The sequence below is a fragment of the Hipposideros armiger genome, unplaced genomic scaffold (assembly GCF_001890085.2).
Source record: "Hipposideros armiger isolate ML-2016 unplaced genomic scaffold, ASM189008v1 scaffold_460, whole genome shotgun sequence".
Lineage (NCBI taxonomy): Eukaryota > Metazoa > Chordata > Mammalia > Chiroptera > Hipposideridae > Hipposideros > Hipposideros armiger.
This window is the reverse complement of record NW_017731810.1, coordinates 305,605-322,734: the sequence shown is the minus strand read 5'-3', so window position 1 is coordinate 322,734 and position 17,130 is coordinate 305,605. Positions and strand designations below refer to the sequence as shown.

At 53.5% G+C, this 17,130-nt stretch overlaps 1 protein-coding gene across 1 annotated transcript in view; it reads right to left on the bottom strand.

Moving 5' to 3' along the window:
- Positions 1-17,130, bottom strand: part of ABCC6 (ATP binding cassette subfamily C member 6) — a 54,324-nt gene that overhangs the window by 10,730 nt on the left and 26,464 nt on the right. The window contains exons 12-23 of the mRNA XM_019666076.1: positions 17,008-17,130; positions 16,165-16,252; positions 13,815-13,890; positions 11,841-11,967; positions 11,476-11,652; positions 9,486-9,653; positions 8,851-9,025; positions 7,490-7,565; positions 6,428-6,548; positions 4,096-4,303; positions 2,228-2,538; positions 30-229 (exon numbers count right to left, since the gene is read on the bottom strand). The exon at positions 17,008-17,130 is cut by the window's right edge and continues 18 nt beyond it. Coding sequence (XP_019521621.1) covers positions 30-229; positions 2,228-2,538; positions 4,096-4,303; positions 6,428-6,548; positions 7,490-7,565; positions 8,851-9,025; positions 9,486-9,653; positions 11,476-11,652; positions 11,841-11,967; positions 13,815-13,890; positions 16,165-16,252; positions 17,008-17,130 — 1,850 coding nt within the window. The remainder of the gene's footprint in view (positions 1-29; positions 230-2,227; positions 2,539-4,095; positions 4,304-6,427; positions 6,549-7,489; positions 7,566-8,850; positions 9,026-9,485; positions 9,654-11,475; positions 11,653-11,840; positions 11,968-13,814; positions 13,891-16,164; positions 16,253-17,007) is intronic.

Genomic DNA, 17,130 nt, shown 5'->3' with positions numbered 1-17,130 from the left:
GAATTAGAGTCTTCTCTGCCCCACCCTACCTGTCAGCCACCAGCCGTGGGAAACTGACTCTCTGGCTTTCGTCCACGTGGGCGTCATTCTGAGCCACGAAGGAGCCCTGGGCCTGGAAGGCCCTGACCACGGCGCCGCCCTGGAATGTCTCGGCGACGTGGGAACACACGAAGGCGTGCCTCGCCGACTCCAGGCGTCTGAGCTGGCACAAAGTGGCCACATACAGGCTCTGAAACGGGACAGGTGGGAGGGGAGAAGTCACAGACACAGAGATGGTTTGAGAAGCACAAGGGAGCCCCTGGTACAGGGTCCCAGGCCAGGCTCTGTTACCAGCCTGCTGTGTGACCTTGGGCCGGTTGCTTCTCCTCTGGGCTCCAATTTCCTTGCAAAATCAGAGTGCCATGGTTCTTTTTAAAATCACCTGGGACGCTTCAAACACCTCCAAGGCCCCACCCCAGAACGACTGCATCAGAATCTCTAGTGGTGTCACCTTGGCCTTGGTATTTATAAAGCGCCTTCCCGGTGATTCTCATGTATGACCAGAACTGAGAAATCACGCCTCTGGTGTGAATTCCTTCCCAGCTCTCAGGCCCAGTGCTTCACGTTGGGCCGGTCACCGTGGGAATAAAACCGGGAAAGGCAAGGAAGGCAGTCAGCCAAGTCGAATTCATTTCCTGAAGTCGAGGGTTGCATACCAGGTGCCGGGAACATCATGATGTACAGCTCAGGTGTGTTGGTATTCAGTTTGAGGTTGCAAGTTGTGTGCGGCTGGCAGGCAGGGAGGAACGTGCGTTTGCTCAGCACTCAGGCTGCGTGCCAGGCTCTTTACAAACAGTATTCGGTAACTATGGGGGTGGGCATTAGGGACGCTCCGTTTACAGGTGGGACACATGAGGCTCAGAGGATTAAGCAGCTGGTCCAAGTTTCCACAGCAACTAAGTGGCTGAGCCAGGATTTAGACCCACCTCTGCCTGACTCCCAAGCTCTCGATGGAGAAGCTGTCTCTTCCCCAAGTCAAGAGGTTGTAGGGAAGGCCTGGGGTCCTTGTGGAGGACAGTGGTGACCATGGATTCTGTCTGACTACTATGGCTTTTTCTACTCTACTTAAATTTCCTAGAGGGAGCTGTCAATTGTCGAACCTGAGTGGAGAGGTGGTCACATGATGCAACCTAGCCAGTCAGAGTAAACTATGCTTTTGGTCCTAGTGATTGGCTCAGGGATGAACACATGCCCCATAAAGGGTCTCTCTTTTTTTTTTTTCTCTTTTTTTTTTTTTTTTTTTTTCTTTTTTTCTTTAGCTGAGCCATCCTGCTACCTATTGGCAGCTCAGCGGCTGCTCAGCTCGGGCTGGACTCGAACCGCTGTTGCTCAGAGCTCAAACTCTTGAGCGAGCTCTTAACCAACTGAGCCACTCGGCCAGCCCTAAAAGGGTCAATCAGAATCTTTCCTGGGGTTGTTATATGAATGCTGAGCTGGGGGAAAGGTTTGTTGGGGTTGCTAAGGTGGGATGCTGTGAGTATAGGGTTGCCAGGGGTCATCAGACCTTCCCCCTGGAAAGAGTGTGTGTGCAAAATTCGGCCAAGCAGAGCTATGCCAGTGGTTCTCAAACATCAGCGTGCACCAGCATTACCTGCAGGGTTTGTTAAAACCCAGCTCTCTGGGCCCCACTTGCATAGTGTCTGAGTCAGTAGATCACGGGTGGGGCCTGAGAATGTTCATTTCTACCAGCTCTCAGGCGATTCTGATGCGACAGGTCCAGGACCGCACTTTGAGAAGCACTAAGCAAAGATACGAAGAGAGTGACTATGTCCTGGTGACAGCTGGCCACTGTACCCGAGAAACATAAGCCATTAAACTCTGTTCTCCTGTTTACGCTAACAAGCTGAGCCTCTGGCCTTGGCAGCTGAAAGAGTCTAGCCTAACCACAACCATCTTCGAGACCTTGCAATGCCTTCCTGGTTTTCAGGTAACTGGAGAAGCAGCAGCTGATTCCAAGCTACAGGACAAAACGTTCGATATTAAGAACATCGATGTGGACATTTGGGAGACACAGATGAGTACAAGGTTTAGAAACAGGCTGTGGTGTCTCCGTATCTGGGGATGCTTCTAGGGGTGGTTCCCAGATGCCCAGCTGGACAGAACCTCTTAACACTGACTCGTGCCCAGAGATGGGGACTGGCTGAGGTGACCCCAGCGGGCCCCAGGAGCCTGCCCAACCCCTCCCTACCTGAAACGCAGTGTAGAGGATCAGCATCGGCAGGATGACCACGACAGCCAGCGGGGTGGCCACTGGCACCACCAGGCTGACCTCCAGGAGACCAAAGGCATAAATGAGCAAGGACCGGAGTTTGTCTGGGATGTCCACATCCACTATGTCTGTCTCCTTGGAGAAGCGGTTCAGCAGGTTCCCCACGGGCGTCCGCTCGAAGAAGCCGATAGGAGACCGCACCACGTCCCACAGGAGCCTCTGGAAGAGCAGGCTGGATGCCCGGATGCCCCCCAGGAGCACGGTGGCCATGGAGGCAAGTAGCCCGATGGCTGGGGAGAGAAAGAGGGTCAGACGGGCATGTGGGCTGGGCCCCCCCCCCCCCGTGTGTCCATCTCATGATGTGGCCCCTGGGATTATCCCTTTGATGGAATCACCCTGTAGTGGTTAGAGGAGTATCCCCCTCCCCCAATTCATGTCCACCAGGACCCTCAGAATGTGCCCTCATTTGGAAATTGGATCTTTGCAGGAGTCATTGGTGAAAGATCTCGAGATAAAATATCCCTGGACTTAGAGTGGGTTCTATGTCCAATGACTAGTGTCCTTTGAAGAAGAGGAGGAGACACACAAAGCCCAGAGAAGAAGGCTGTGTGAAGACGGAGGCAGAGACTGGAGTGATGCACCACAAGTCAAGGACTGTCGGGGGTTGCTGGCAGCCGGGAGCTGGGAGAAGGGCCTGGGGCAGTGTCTCCTTCAGAGGCTCCGAGAGGAACCAGTCCTGCTGAGACCTTGATTTTGGACTTCTGGCTTCAGAACTGTGGGCAAATATATTTCTGTCGTTCTAAGCTACCGAGGTTGGGGTCATCTGTTTTATGGCATCCCTAGGAAACTAATATACCCCCTTCCTCTCAACCCATCTATGTGCTGAGAATGGCGCTAACTTCAGTCTGCTTCTGGGGTGGGGCAAATTTCATCCCTGACCAACCCGACCACCGCAGTTGGTTCAGGGATGAACATGTGACCCAAGTCAGACCAGTGAGAGTGAGACCTGGGACTTCGCTAGGACTTTTGAGAAAGAGGTGCTTGCTTTCTGAGTGGCCAAGCTGGAGCTGTGGGATACCATCGTACCACTAGGAGGAGAAGCCTGCCGGGAGAGGAAGCTATCGCAGAGGAAGAAAGGGAAGCCATTCTGACAGCCGCATGTGAACCCCTGGATCCAGCCATGCCTGAAGCTAGTCATCTATCGATTCTGGTCCCATAAGCCAATACATTCATTCTCTTAGTGCTTAAACTAGTTTGAGATGTATAGTTATATAGTTAGTATATTATAGCTGTATACAGTTAGTAGCTTTCTTAATTTCACATGGAGCAGCCTTCAGAATACGGAAAGTTATCAGGGATAAAGAAGGGCATTACATAATGATAAATGGGTCAATTCTCCAAGAAGACAGAATAATCCTTAACGTGTTTGCGCAACAACAGGGCTTCAAAAATGCATCAGAGGCTCATCTGGAGCTTGGGGTAGGGGTGCTAAAAGTCACCAGCAGTCAGATCTTGGAGTTGTGGGGAGAGGCGGTGTCCAGCTGAACTGCCGTATCTGTGCCTGCCTAAGTCTCAGCTGCCGTAACATCTGGGGACCGAGATTCTGCATGTGCCATTGAGTCTGGTAAAGGCCCTAAAGATGCCAGAGAAGGAGGGATGTGCCATGTCCCTTCTCCTCCCAGCCCCATCTTAAAGACACAGGTCTGTGCTTGGACCCAGGACGTTTGCACAGATGTTCAGGGCGAGTAGGCTCAGCCAGGGATGGGCGGGCGGGCCAGGGAGCCCTGAGCACCTCGGGTGGGGCTGAGAGGATGGAGGGTAAGGAAGGCCAGGAAGGGGGTAGGTACCTTGGAGGCACCCCAGGAGCCCGAAGACCCAGCCTCGCAGGGCCGCCTGTGTCTGCCGCCCGTGCACGGTGGGGTCGTCCGCCCACAGGCTCAGCCAGTAGCCGCGGCAGAAGGAGGCCACTTGTTGGCAGAAGAAGAGGAAAAGTGTGTAGACGCAGAGTGGGGTGCCCACAGCCCGTGTGTAGGTCAGGTACATGCTGGCCTTCACCTGTAGAACATGTAAGGGAGATAGGGGGAAAGAGGAAAGGCCAGGTGAGGCTCCCAAAACACGCCCACGGGGCAGACGGAACCATCGCACAGGTCCTCTCTCAGTCCCTCCCACCTGGAGCACCGTCCCACCTAGCCTTAGGACCCCCTTCCTCTATGGACCCCCCCCACCCCAGAGGGCCAGTGGGCGCGTTAACGCTGACAGGCTGTGGTGCTTTCTGGCTCTGGAATGATTTAGTGAACACCTACTATGGGACACGCGTGTGTCTCTATCCTCATCTGAGATAAGGAAGCTGAGGCACAGAGGTTACGCTGCCTGCTTAAGGTCCACCTCCTACACATCTGAAGTTCACACAGCCACAGCCGGAGTGAACTTTTGAAAAGATCCACCTGACCCCGTCTTGCTGTTGCTGCCCTGCCCGTGGCTTCCTCCTGCTCTCAGGAATTCCAAACTTTCTGTCCACCCCCCCCCGATTCATGGTCTGCCGGTCTCATGGAATCCCTTTCTTTTCTCGGGCACCCAAAGCTTCTTCCTGCCCCAGGGCCTTTGCACCTGCTGGTTCCTCTGCATCCCTCAGGGCGCAGCTCCAATGTCACTCCTCCGAGCATCCTAGCCAAGCAGGCCCCTGACCCTCGGTTGGTCCCCATCTCATGGCCCTTCTTTATTTTCTTACTAGCCTTCATCATTATCTGAGATTAGCTGACTTGGTAGCCTAATTGTTTGCTGGCTGTCTCCTCCCACCAGCATTGCCGTCTCCACCAGGGCAGAAATTTCGTCTGGCGCATAGTGGGGGCTCTGTAAATGTTTTCTGAGTGGGTGGGATGATGGGTGGTTAGGTGAATGGTAAGTGAATGGCTAGCTGGGTGGATGGATGAATAAATGAGTGGGTCTGTAGGTGGGTAGGTGGATAAATGAGTGGATGGATGGATGGATGGATGGATGGATGAGATGAATAGATGAGTGAGTAGATGGGTAGGTGAATGGATGAGTGAGTAGGCCAGATGGGGTGGGTGGGTGAAGGGGTGGAAAGGTGGATGGATGGATGAGTAGGTAGGTAGGTAGATGGGTAGGTGGATGGAAGGAGAAACCAGCAAAGGAGAAATCATACGAGTTTCAGATTAGGGCTGACCTAGATTTGAGTCCCAGGTTGGTCACTTGGTAGCTATGAGAACACAGACAAGTCTCTCATCTCTTTAGAACCCGTTTCTTCATTTCTAAAATGGGAGCATCTGGGCCGGCCAAGCAGCGCGATGGATAAGAGCTGGCTTGGGACGCCAGAGGGCCCCGGTTCGGATCCCACATATGAAGGCCGGTGAAACTGCCCTCCACAGCTAAGATGCTGAACAACAGCTCAACCTGGAGCTGGGCTGCCGAGAGTTGCCGACAATGGCGTAGGCTGCAGCCCCTGCTGCAGTGGGTTGCCAAGGGCTACCGTGTGTAGCCAGCAGCCAGCGTGAGCGGCCAGCAGCCGCAGTGAGTGGCCGTCCAGAAGCCGGCGACTGATCTGCCTCACCCGGGAAGAGCACAATGATGGTGCCAACTTGGGCCAGTGAAGCAACGTCCTCCACAACTAGACTGAAGAACAAAAACGACAGCAACTTGTCTGTTCCCCTTCCCCCAATTCTCCAGCGCTGTTCCCATCCCCCAATTCTCCAATAAAAATCTTTTAAAAAAATAAATAAAAAAAAATAAAATAAAATGAGAGCTATCACCACCTAATTTAGGGTGGTTGTGAGCATTAAGAAATAGAAAGTTGGGCTAGCCGAGTGGCTCAGTTGGTTAAGAGCTCGCTCAAGAGTGTGAGCTCGCAGTCACAGGATCACTGGTTCAATTCCCGGCCTGAGCTGAGCAGCCGCTGAGTGGCCAACAGGTGGCAGGATGGCTCAGCTAAAATAAAATAAAATTATAAAATAAAATTATAAAATAAAATAAATAAATAAAATAAAAATTAAAAAATAAAATATAAAAACAAATAAATAAAATAAAAATAGAAAGTGTTTAGCACATAGTAGGTGTTCCCTAAAGATGAGCCCCACCCCCAGTGCCATATCAGGTGAGAGGTCTTGAGCCCCTGGGGGCAGCAGTAGCAGTGGATATGGACAGAAGGGAGCAGCTGGTGGTTACCCTGCCATACCGCACGCTGTCCTCTCCAGCTGGCCGTCCTGTCCCCTCAGGGTCATCTAGGGGAGCCCCTGTCCAGGCCTCTAAAGTAGCACTCTCCTTCTCAGGGACCAACTTTATGGACCTGTTACTTAGAGGAAACGAGGAGAATTAGTGTCTCTCTCAGTGGCGGGGGTGCGCCCAGCCTTCATGGCCACTGGTAGTCACTGAGCTCTGGTGTATGCTCTCCACTTTATTCATTCATTCATTCATTCAACACACTGAGCACCAACTAGGTGCCCTGCTATGTCCTCCCTCTGTGGTGCCTGGCTAAGTGACATCCATGACCCCAGAGTCGAGTGAGACAGTTGTCCCAATGCCATTTCACTGAAGGAACGTCTTGGCCCAACTCTAGAGCTTGGTTTTTCAGAGTTTTCATTCTGGCCAAAGCTTTGCTGCGATAGTTTTGTCCCTGCTGTTTACCCTCAGATTTTGTCAGTCCACGTTAGCAGAATGTCAGTTTTGAAGACTTCTTGTGTGTTCCTTTCATCTGTGGATGAGTGAGCTGACTTAACCTTAAGTGTGAATTGACATCTGCTAAGCGACACCATGGGCAGCTGACTTAACCTCTCTGTGCCTGTTTCCTCAACTATAAAATGGGGATAATTTATGTCTGTCTATATCTATCTACCTATCTATCATCTATCTATCGTCTATCTACCTATCTAGATCTATCATCTGTCTACCTATATCATCATCTATTTACATCAACCTACCTCTATTTATCCATCTATACTCTGACAATCTATCATCTATCAATCAATCTGTCATCTAAATATCTACACTTGAGGGCAAATTGGTCATTCTGTGAACTGGACACTTGGGGATTTAATCATTTTGGCCAGTTGATTGTCAAACAGTTTTTGGTGAACTATCTGGCCGCTGAGCACCATGGTGGGTACTCTGCAGGTGTTCAATCCGGAATAACTTGGGCTGCCCCCCACCTGCCTGAGCTGCAGGGACACAGCAGCCCCCCTTCAGCTTTGCTCTGTGCCCTCCCTGCACCCAGGACCACAGCGGACTCACCTCTCTGGTCCGCCCACGGGCCTCCCTCCTCCAGAGGAGCCTCTGAGGTTCTCAGCGCCGGTCGCAGGCTCTGTTTCTACAAGGTCAAAGGAGTGTTGTCACATGCTGGGGGTCAGGACCTCGGGGTGCAGGTGTTGACTACACCCACTGGCTGTCTGCCCTTAACTTGACTGAGCACCCATTTCCTCTGGTCTGGCTCCCGCAACCTTTTACAATCCTCCCTGGGTGCTTCCAGGAACATTATCCATTCAGTCACTCACGCCTTCATCTATTCACTCAGGAACTATAATCAAGCACCTACTACGAACTCGGGGTTGGAAAACATCAGTAAATATGTACAAAAGCAAATGCTCCAGGTCCCCCCGACACCCTCTCCAAGCAGTTCCCTGTGGCTGGAATGTTTTTTTCCAAATAACCTTCAGGTGTCATCTTCCCCAGGAAGGACCCCTGGCCCCCGACCGTCCCCCTAGGCCAGGCAGGTACTATCTCCAAGCTCCACGATGATGACACTGTGAATCGTCACTTAGGTGGGCCAGTGCTCAACAGATGTTTTCAGGTAAGGCAGAGCCGGGCGTTGGGGGACGCCTGGCTGTGAGTCCCTGCTTCGTCTGTGAGGGGCAGTCTACAGCCTAGTGATGAAATACTGCAAGCTCTTGGGGTCAGGTTGCTTGGATTCAAATCCCAGCGCCACCACTTATAAGCCAGGTAACCTCGGGCCAGTTCCTGATTCTGGGCCTCAGTCTCCTCATCTGTAAAATGGAGGTAATTACAGTACTGACTTCACGGGGACATAGTGATGCGTTAATGGAGGTGAGGAGCCACGGATATGCTTTCTCACCCACTGTGGGTGTGCTTGGGTGGGTGACTTCACTTCGAGAACGCCATCGTTTTCCCAGCAGGCATTGTGTCCTCTGGATCATTAGAAGCCCTAGCTAGCATGGCCTGGGCCTTCTGGCCTCTACGCATCAAATGACCTTGCTTAGTCTCTGCAGCATCTATAAGCATAGACTCCAGAGTTGAACCCACCTAAGTTCCAATCTTATGTCTTCAGACAAATTATTCAACTCTCTCTGCCCCCGTTTGCTCATCTGTGAAATGGCGGCAATGCTTGTATGTGCTTCTAAAGGGTGTTGTGAAAATTAAATGAAATATTGCATATTTATAGAAGCACTTAGCACAGCCCCTGGCTCAAGAACGGTGCCGTTGGCTCTTACTAGGGGGATGGGTGGCCTCTGGGGAGAGCTGTCTGCCTCGGGCCTGGGCCTGGAGGCAGGGTACGGCCAGAGCGGTCCATTCATGCTAAGTGGGACCCTTGGCAGGAGCCAGGCACAGAAAACCAGCAAAGCGCAGCCAGCCGGTACCTCCTTCTCCTCTGCCCCCTGGCTGTCTGGTTCGATCCAGAAGGCCCACCAGCGCCCCCTTCCTGTGAAGAAGCTCCTGGTAGGAACCCATCTCTGCAATGGCCCCATCTTCCAGCACCACGATGCAGTCAGCCTGGGGCAGGACGTGGAGCGCATGCGTCACCAGGATCCGTGTCTGGGCAAGGAAGGGGTAAAGTTAACGCTCATGAACTTGACCAGCCTTCCAGAGCTGAGGTGGGGGCGGGGGCAGGAAGTGCCTGGGGCTTAGGGTGGAAAGAGTGCCCTTTGAGACCCTCTGGCCCTCTTTCTTGAAAACAGCACGACCCCATAGAGATACAGAGGGGCTCCTTCAACCTGCGTCTCAAGAACACACAGAGTTCGCCCGAATCTGGCCGATGACCTGGGAGGGGGCAGATCTGTAGCAGTTTAACCGCAGACCCATAAGCACGAACTGCACTGCTTTTGGAGGCCACCGAGATTGTGGGGGTTGTTTGTTATGTAGCATTGACGCAGCGAAAGCTGACCGTTACCAAGAGGAAAACTGGACTTGGGGAGGGGAGCGGTGAGACACACTTGCGTTAGGACCCTCTCTGTCTTTGCCCTGTGCCCTCTGATGACCCATTTTCCGAACCTACCGTTCCCTGGAGCAACCCTCCGGGTCCGATGACATGGTTGAAGACGTGCTGGCCGACATGGGCATCCAGCGCCGCCAGGGGGTCGTCCAGCAGGTACACAGCAGCCTTACTGTACACGGCCCGGGCCAGGCTCAGCCGCTGCTTCTGGCCCCCGGAGAGGTTCATGCCCTGTGGCCACAAGAGAGAGACAGGGCCCTGGGCCTACACTGCTGGGGGAAGCCACTGTGACGGGGACACGTCTGCTCACGAGGGAGGTGGACGCGGTTCACTGAGCCTGTCCTCTGGGGCCACCTCCAGCTTTAAACACTCGCTCTCAAGCCAACATCCTCACTGCCAGGCTCCTCCGAGCCTCGCCTCTTCCCTTCCAGCCAAGCTTCCTGGGGGAGCTATCCGCACCCTCCGCGGCTTTTTCTCTCCCACTCCCTCGACTTGAGTCTGGCTTCCGTTCCCGCTTCTGCACTGACACCGCCTTCCTCAAGGACTCCAGTCATTTCCCTGTTACCAATTCCAGGGGGGTGTGGGGTGGACTGCATGAGCAGGGTTGCTGTGCTGGGTCAGGCGGTCAGGGAAAAGGCCTCGCCATCAAGGGGACATTTGAGTCGAGACCTGATGCAAGTGAGGGATGGGCCACGTGGACTCCTGAGAAAGTGAGAACAGCAGGTGCAAAGGCCCTAAGGCGAGAGTGTGCTTTGGGTGTTCAAGGAACCACAGAGGGCCAGGTGGCTGGAGCGGAGCATCGTGGGAGATAGAGTCAGAGGGATAACGAGGGGCCAGGTCGCAGGCGGCCTTGTCAGTGATGGTCGGGACTTGGCTTTGATTCTGAGGGAATGGGGACACCCTTGAGGATTCCAAGCAGAGGAAGATTATGATCTGACTTACGTTTGGACAGACTCCCTTTAGCTGCTGCGCTGGGATTAGCTTGTCAGGGTTGAGGAGGGGCTGCTGCAGCAATGTGGGGGGATGGTGGGGAGTTGATGGACGGGAACAGAATGTTCTTGGTCTGCCTCGAAGGTGGACCCACCGGGATTTACTGATGGATTAGATGTGGGTGTAGGCAAAATAGAGGGATCGAGGGCGACACCAAGGTTTGGCGCCTGAGCACCTGAGGGATGCAGCTTCCGTCACCTGGGATGGGGGTGCTGCAGGGGTCAGAGGTTATGTGAAAGCACACGTTTCGTTTAGGGTGTGACACAGCTGGACAGGCCTAGAGGGCAGCGGGCACCCCCTTGCTTCTGAAACCCCCTTCGCTTGGCTTCCACGATGCCTTGTCCTTCTCCCTGGACTCCCCTTTCATGCAGGGGCTGCCCCAGGCCCTCCCCGGGGCCCTGTCCCCTTCTTTCCAGGAAACCTCACTCATTTCCTTAATTTCAACTCCTACATTTCCACTCTCAATTCCCTAATCGAGGGGTCAACACTCTTTTTCCGTAAAGAGCCTGATAGTAACGGTTTTAAGCTTTGCTGAGGGGGCCCGGTCTCTGTCACAACTGCTCATCTCTGCCCTTTCTGTGCAAAAGTCACCATGGCCCACGGGTAAATAAATGGGCGTGGCTGTGTCCCAATAAAACTTTATCTACAAAAACACATGGTGGGCTGGATTTGACCTGTCCGTCCCACCCAATCCATAGCTACAGATGCATAGATCCTGTTTATTGGATATCTCTGCCCAGACCCATCAGTGAGCTCCAGAGAGGGGAAGCAATTTAACCAATGTCACCCCAAAAAAGCAGGGCAGCACAGATGCCCAGGTCTCCTCACTCCCAGTTGGAGAGTCCACCACCACCAGTCGCTGCCAGGTCTCTCTGCCTCTCCCCGGCTCTATTTTAATCATTCACTCATGAATAACTATTTATTGAGCACCTACCATGTGTTTGGCCCTAAGCAGGGCCCTTTTTCTCCTTCACTTCCCTGCCCTCTCTGTCTCCCTACAGCTCAGGGAAGCAAATGGCCCCAGCTGCAGTGCCTCCCGAGCACTGTGGCCCGAGACCCTCACCTGTTCCCCAATTTGGGTGCGGATTCCTGCAGGAAAGCAGCGCACGTCTGGCCACAGGGCACAGGCCTCCAGGACTCTGTCCAGCCACGGCGAGTCCAGCTCCTGCCTGAAACACACGTTCTCCACCACCGACGTGTTCTGGACCCAGGCCTCCTGGGGCACGTAAGCCACAGAACCCTAAAACACAACTCATTTGGTGAGGAGGACGCCGACGGCAATGGAGGACGGCGACGGGTTCTGGGAACTAGTGAGCCCTGGGCTCTTGGTGGTGGTGGGAGGTGGAGAGGAGCTGGGCTGGGGGTGGGGGGGAGAAGCGGGAGGGCTCTAGGATGGGGGATAGACTAGCAGTGGGGCAGGGGCCTCACCTTGATGCTCACGGACCCCTCCACCTTTGACAGCTCCCCGAGGAGAGCAGAGAGCAGGGAGGACTTCCCTGCCCCCACTGGACCAACGACAGCCAGCAGACAGCCCTGCGGCACGGTGAGGTTGATCCTGGCAACACAGGATGGGAGACACAGCCCTGGGTAAGGCCCAGCTGGAGTCTGTGCAGAGCTGGCAAACCCCAGTGACTCAGCTGGGCGGTCACTAAGGGGGCATGTGGGGGCGGTTCTTCCCTCTCCCAATCCTTGCCTGGCTTTGCAGGCAGCCATCCCGTCCCACGCATGTGCACGGAACACACATATGCACACACACATGCATGCACACCCACACACATGCACACATGTAGGTGCACACACAATATATGCACACATGGGCATGCATGCATATGCTCATACAAATGCACATATATACACAGACCACACACATGTGCACACACATGCATGTGTGTGCACACACACCACGATATATGCATGCACAGGCATGGAGGCACACACTCACACAAATGTACATATATATATGCAAACCACACACATGAACACACAATGTATGCACAAATCCATGCACACACATGCATGCACATGTACACAAACATGCTCTCACATGTGCACACACGTGTGTGCGCACACATGCACACAGGGGCACACGTGCACACACACAGTTTATCATGGCAGGAGAGTTTATCAGCATCGTCTCTTGCCTAGGTCATTGTAATAGGCCCCTCTCTGCTCCCCTTGCTTTGCCCTTGGCCCCTGCCCCTGTCATGTTCCACAGTCCATCCTCCACCCAGAGGCCTGTTAAAACCGGAGTCAGACCATGACGCTCCCCTACTGGAGACCCTCCAGCGGTTCCCACTTCACTCAGAGTAAAAGCCTCCTGCTTCTCAGTTCGTCAGCCATGCTGACTTGTGTTTCAACACAAGCGGGGTGATTGTGACCCCCAGGTGTCATTTGGCAATGTCTAGAAATATTTTTGGTTATCACAACTTGTGTGTGTGGGGGAAGATTACTGCTATAATCTAGTGGGTAATACTGGGGGGCCTGCTAAACGTCCAGCGATACACATGACAGCCCCCACGACAAAAGCATTATTCAGCGCCAGATGTCAACAGTGCTGAGGTGGAGAGACCCGGGTCTAGGCAGGTCCTGCCCCAGGACCTTTGCACATGCGGTTCCCGCTGCCTAGAAAGCTCTTCTCTTGAGCATTTGCATAACTCCTTCCTTCACTTCATTATGACCTCAGTTTTTTAAATGTCAAGCTTTCTCTCACTACACATGTCCTTCCATCAATATCCCATTCTGTCCCCTCATCCTGAGTCCTCATTTGTGTGCCACCTCCCCCCCACCCCCCATCAGAATGTCAGCCCCAAGAGTGCAGGGCCCTTGTCTGTTTTCTTCACTCTGTCCCCAGTGCCTAGAACAGGCCCCGGGACACAGCAAGTGCTCAATCAATACTATGAAGTGAGGGAATGACAATCGACACAGATACTGCCCATGGCGTTTTAGATCCCTTCACAGGGAGTTTAGGGGTTGGCTGGGGTTTTCTGCTACAAAGACCCAGCCAAAGAGTTAGGGACTGGGGGTGTCAATGACCTAGGGACTGACACAGGAGGGAGAGAAGCAGGCATGGCTGACGGGGTTCACCTCGAGGCTCTTCTGGGCCAGGCCTCCCTCGTGTCGCCTTGACCAGCCTGGGGAGCAGAGGGGCGCGAGGGAGGTGTCTCCTCCCTGACAGGGAGGCTCAGGTGTCCTGTTCCCCATCTATGGAAACTCTTGCTTTCCCAGAACTCTCTCTTTCAGGGCTGATCCTGGGAGTCTCCCCTGAGAACACCAGCCCCGGCTCACCCGTCCTCCAGCCCCACGCTTGAAACCCACGCCATCTCTCCCATAGGAAACAGCAGGGGCCTCTTGTATTTTCTCCCTGACAATAGGAAGGTGGTTACCAGGGTAGCCCTTCCGTACCTGTGCAGGCAGGGCGGGCTCTCCCGGGACCAAGCGAAGGTGCCTTCTTGTACACTGATGCAAGCCTCCCTGGCAGCTGCGGGGCATAAAAGACCAGTTATACCAGGCACTCCTGGCCTCCTCATCCCAGAGACACCCCCATCCTGGGCACTGCCCCCCCCAGAGACGGCAGGAAATCTCTCCCACTGAACACACTGCTACTTACTGGCTTGTGTGTGACTGGAGCGGTCACATTCTCTCCCTGTGGGATGGTTACATAAGTCAGGGGCCCAGGGGCCAGGTCCCACCTGCCATCTATTTTTATAAAGTTTTATTGGAACGCAGCCATACCCATTCTTTTATGTGTGTGTTTTTTTTTAACGGCTGTTTTCATGTTGCAATGGCAGAGGTGAGCAGTTGTAACACAGACCAAATGGCCTGCAAAGCCCAAAATATGTACAGTCTGATCTTTTACAGAAAAGGTAGTGGGCTTCTGATATATTTATCATCTGATGGGGGACTTTGGAGAGTGAAGGGAGTGTTGTTAATTTCACGGGGACAATAGGTGACCAGGGATGCAGGTCTGTCTCCCTGTGTCTCTGGGTCTCAGATATTTTATGTGTGTAATGAGGGAGGAGCCACGTCAGTGGTTTTGGACCTTGGATGCACATTTAGAATCACCTGCAAAGGGTTTTTTAAAATACAAAGCTCTCCCCCCAAAATCAGAATCTCTGTGGGGTGAGGCCTGAGCATCTTCTGTCTAATGAGAATTTGATACCCGCTGACACCCACTGGGCCGGATGGTCTCTAGGAAAGGGTTGCAGATAAAAGGCAGGATGCCCAGTTAAAGTGGAATTTCAGATAAACGAGCACTTTTTTAGTCCAAGTATATCCCCAAGTATGGCATGGGATATACTTACGCTCCAAAAATTATTCTCTGTGCCTCTGAAATTCAAATTTAACTCGTAGTCCTGTGTTTTTCTCTTGTGCCTCTGGCTACCCTCCTCTGTGGCTGGTCCCTTCTTAACAGTCTGGGGTGTGGGGATTCTGCCCTGTTGCCCCGTCCAGGAAGTGGGTGATGAAGGGCGGACAAGGTCATCACTGAACAGAGCACTTTGAACTGCACTGGAATGGCCCAGGTTAAGCACCTGGTCCACATTAGCTGTTGGTGTTTGTATTAATCTCATTGTCATACACCTTTGGAAAAAGAGCAGGGACAGAGGGGAGCAAGGCAGGTGGCCAGATGTGTCCAATTCGTGGCTCAAAGAAGACCGAGGGGTCTCTGGTTTAGGGTCCTTGGGGCCCTTGAGTGGGGACCCTAAGGTATTTATGGAGCAGTTCCTGAGAACCAGGGCCTTGTTGGCTCTTGGTCGCTCTCGGGACGATCCTTCTAGAGGTGGGACATGGCAGCGGGAAGCCGGAGGCGTTAATGCCCAGGCCCACATAGCCAGGAGTGGCAGACCGGGAATGTGAGCCCGAGTGCCCGGTTCTGAACGCCTACATCATACTGATTCAGCTGAAAATATGCCAGAGCTTTGGGTAGACTCAGAAACACCAAGGTGGGGTTATTTAAAAGGCTCCTGGCTGGCCCCCGTGGTTCTTTTTTTCTAGAAATATTTATAATCATCACTAAAATGCATTGAACGCTGATTTTGTGCAGGGCCCTGCTCTCAGAGTGGTACCTAAACGAACTCATTTATCCCTCACAACAGCCCTAAGCCGCAGTGCTGGGAAGCTTGCATGCCCATTTTGCAGAGTGGGGACACTGAGGCTCAGAGATAAAATTCTGGCTGGGGCAGTGCAGTGCCACAGGCTACACTTTCAGTCACCATTCGTACGTTTTCTAGGTAAGCAGGTTGATGATGCTTCAGTTACAACAAGGAGAGGGTCTCAACCCCGTGGCGGGTCACCCTCCCCCTACAGCAGCTCAGTCAGTGTCACTAGATCCACAGGTGTCGGGTAGAAATGGATGGGGCAGCCCAGCTAACTCGAGCTCAGTGAGTCTCGCCAGGCAATGGCGCTCGTGACCGCTCCAGTTTGATTCCCTAGCTTGATGAACACGTTGCCAGCCCATCTCCCTGGATCTTCCGATAAGGGTGAGGACCTGGTCTGTTGGAGTGGTCACTGCTGTCCACGAGCGCACGCTGGCACACAGTAGGTGCCCTGAGTAGCCACTGAATGACTAGCAGAAAGCTGCATCACGGTGCGTGTTTCCAAGTGACATGGCCGATCGCGTGGTCTGCACGGGCCATCCCACTGCCGGCAGTCCCCCAGCTGGGACCCTGGCATCCCTTCGGTGGGCAATGGGCTGGGGGTGCCCTGATGTCCCCTCATCCCCCCCAACACCCCTCCTGCTGAACTTGGCACTCACAGCATCTGGAAGAACTTGCGTCCACAGCCCGAGGGTCAACTTCTTCCAGGCAGAGGAAGTCAACCAGACGACCAAAGGACACCCGGGCCTGGGGAACCAAAGTCCCAGGTCACCCAGACCGGAAGAGCAGAAAAAGAACTCCTGCTTTGGGTGCTGAGTGCCTCAAGATGGTGAGGAAGCTTTCTATCTGCCAACCTCTGCTCATTTGCAAGGCATTAGCACAAAGCTTCTTAGGTGACAGAAAACAATGCACAGAAAGGTGGTGACAATGACGGTGGGGGTGACCCCCCCACCTCCTCGCTCCTAATTAGCATAATTGGTACCACCCGGCTGCCATTCTGCAGACCAGTCCCTGGAAGAGGATGGTGGCCTTTCCAACAGGGTCAGCAGGTCATTATCAAGAACGGCCCCAAACTTTGCCCACCGGGGGGCGCCCCCTCTACTCCCAACCCCAAACCCATCTTTGGTAATGGAAGAGGCAGCCATTTAAATAGGAATGGCTCAGTTCAATGAATGCTTTCTCATTTTCATCACACCCAAGGAGGCACGCTCAGCGTGAGTAGAGACAGTAACAAACGGGAAATGAGATAAAATTGCTTTGTATAAAAAGGGAACTTGCATGAACTCTTGCATCTGGAATGAATTGCTGGATTGGGGAAGCTGCGTATTTTGAGGGTGTTTGCTGACGCCTTCTGCCGTAGCCTCATTTCCTGCTGTTTCATTTTTTTCTTTCTCACTCCCTCTCGCCCCTTCCTCCGCAGACAGGGATGGATGGAGGCCTGGCACAGCCTGCTACACCCCTGCAAGACTCCTGGAAGCCAGCCTCCCCTCCCCCCGCCTCACCTGGACCACGGAGTGGATGGAAAATGGCAGGAAAGCCTGGGCCTTGTTGAGGATGCTGAGAACCGTGAGGGTCACGAAGGCTTTCTCGGCGTCCATGGCATTCTCCTCAGCCACCAGGGTGTG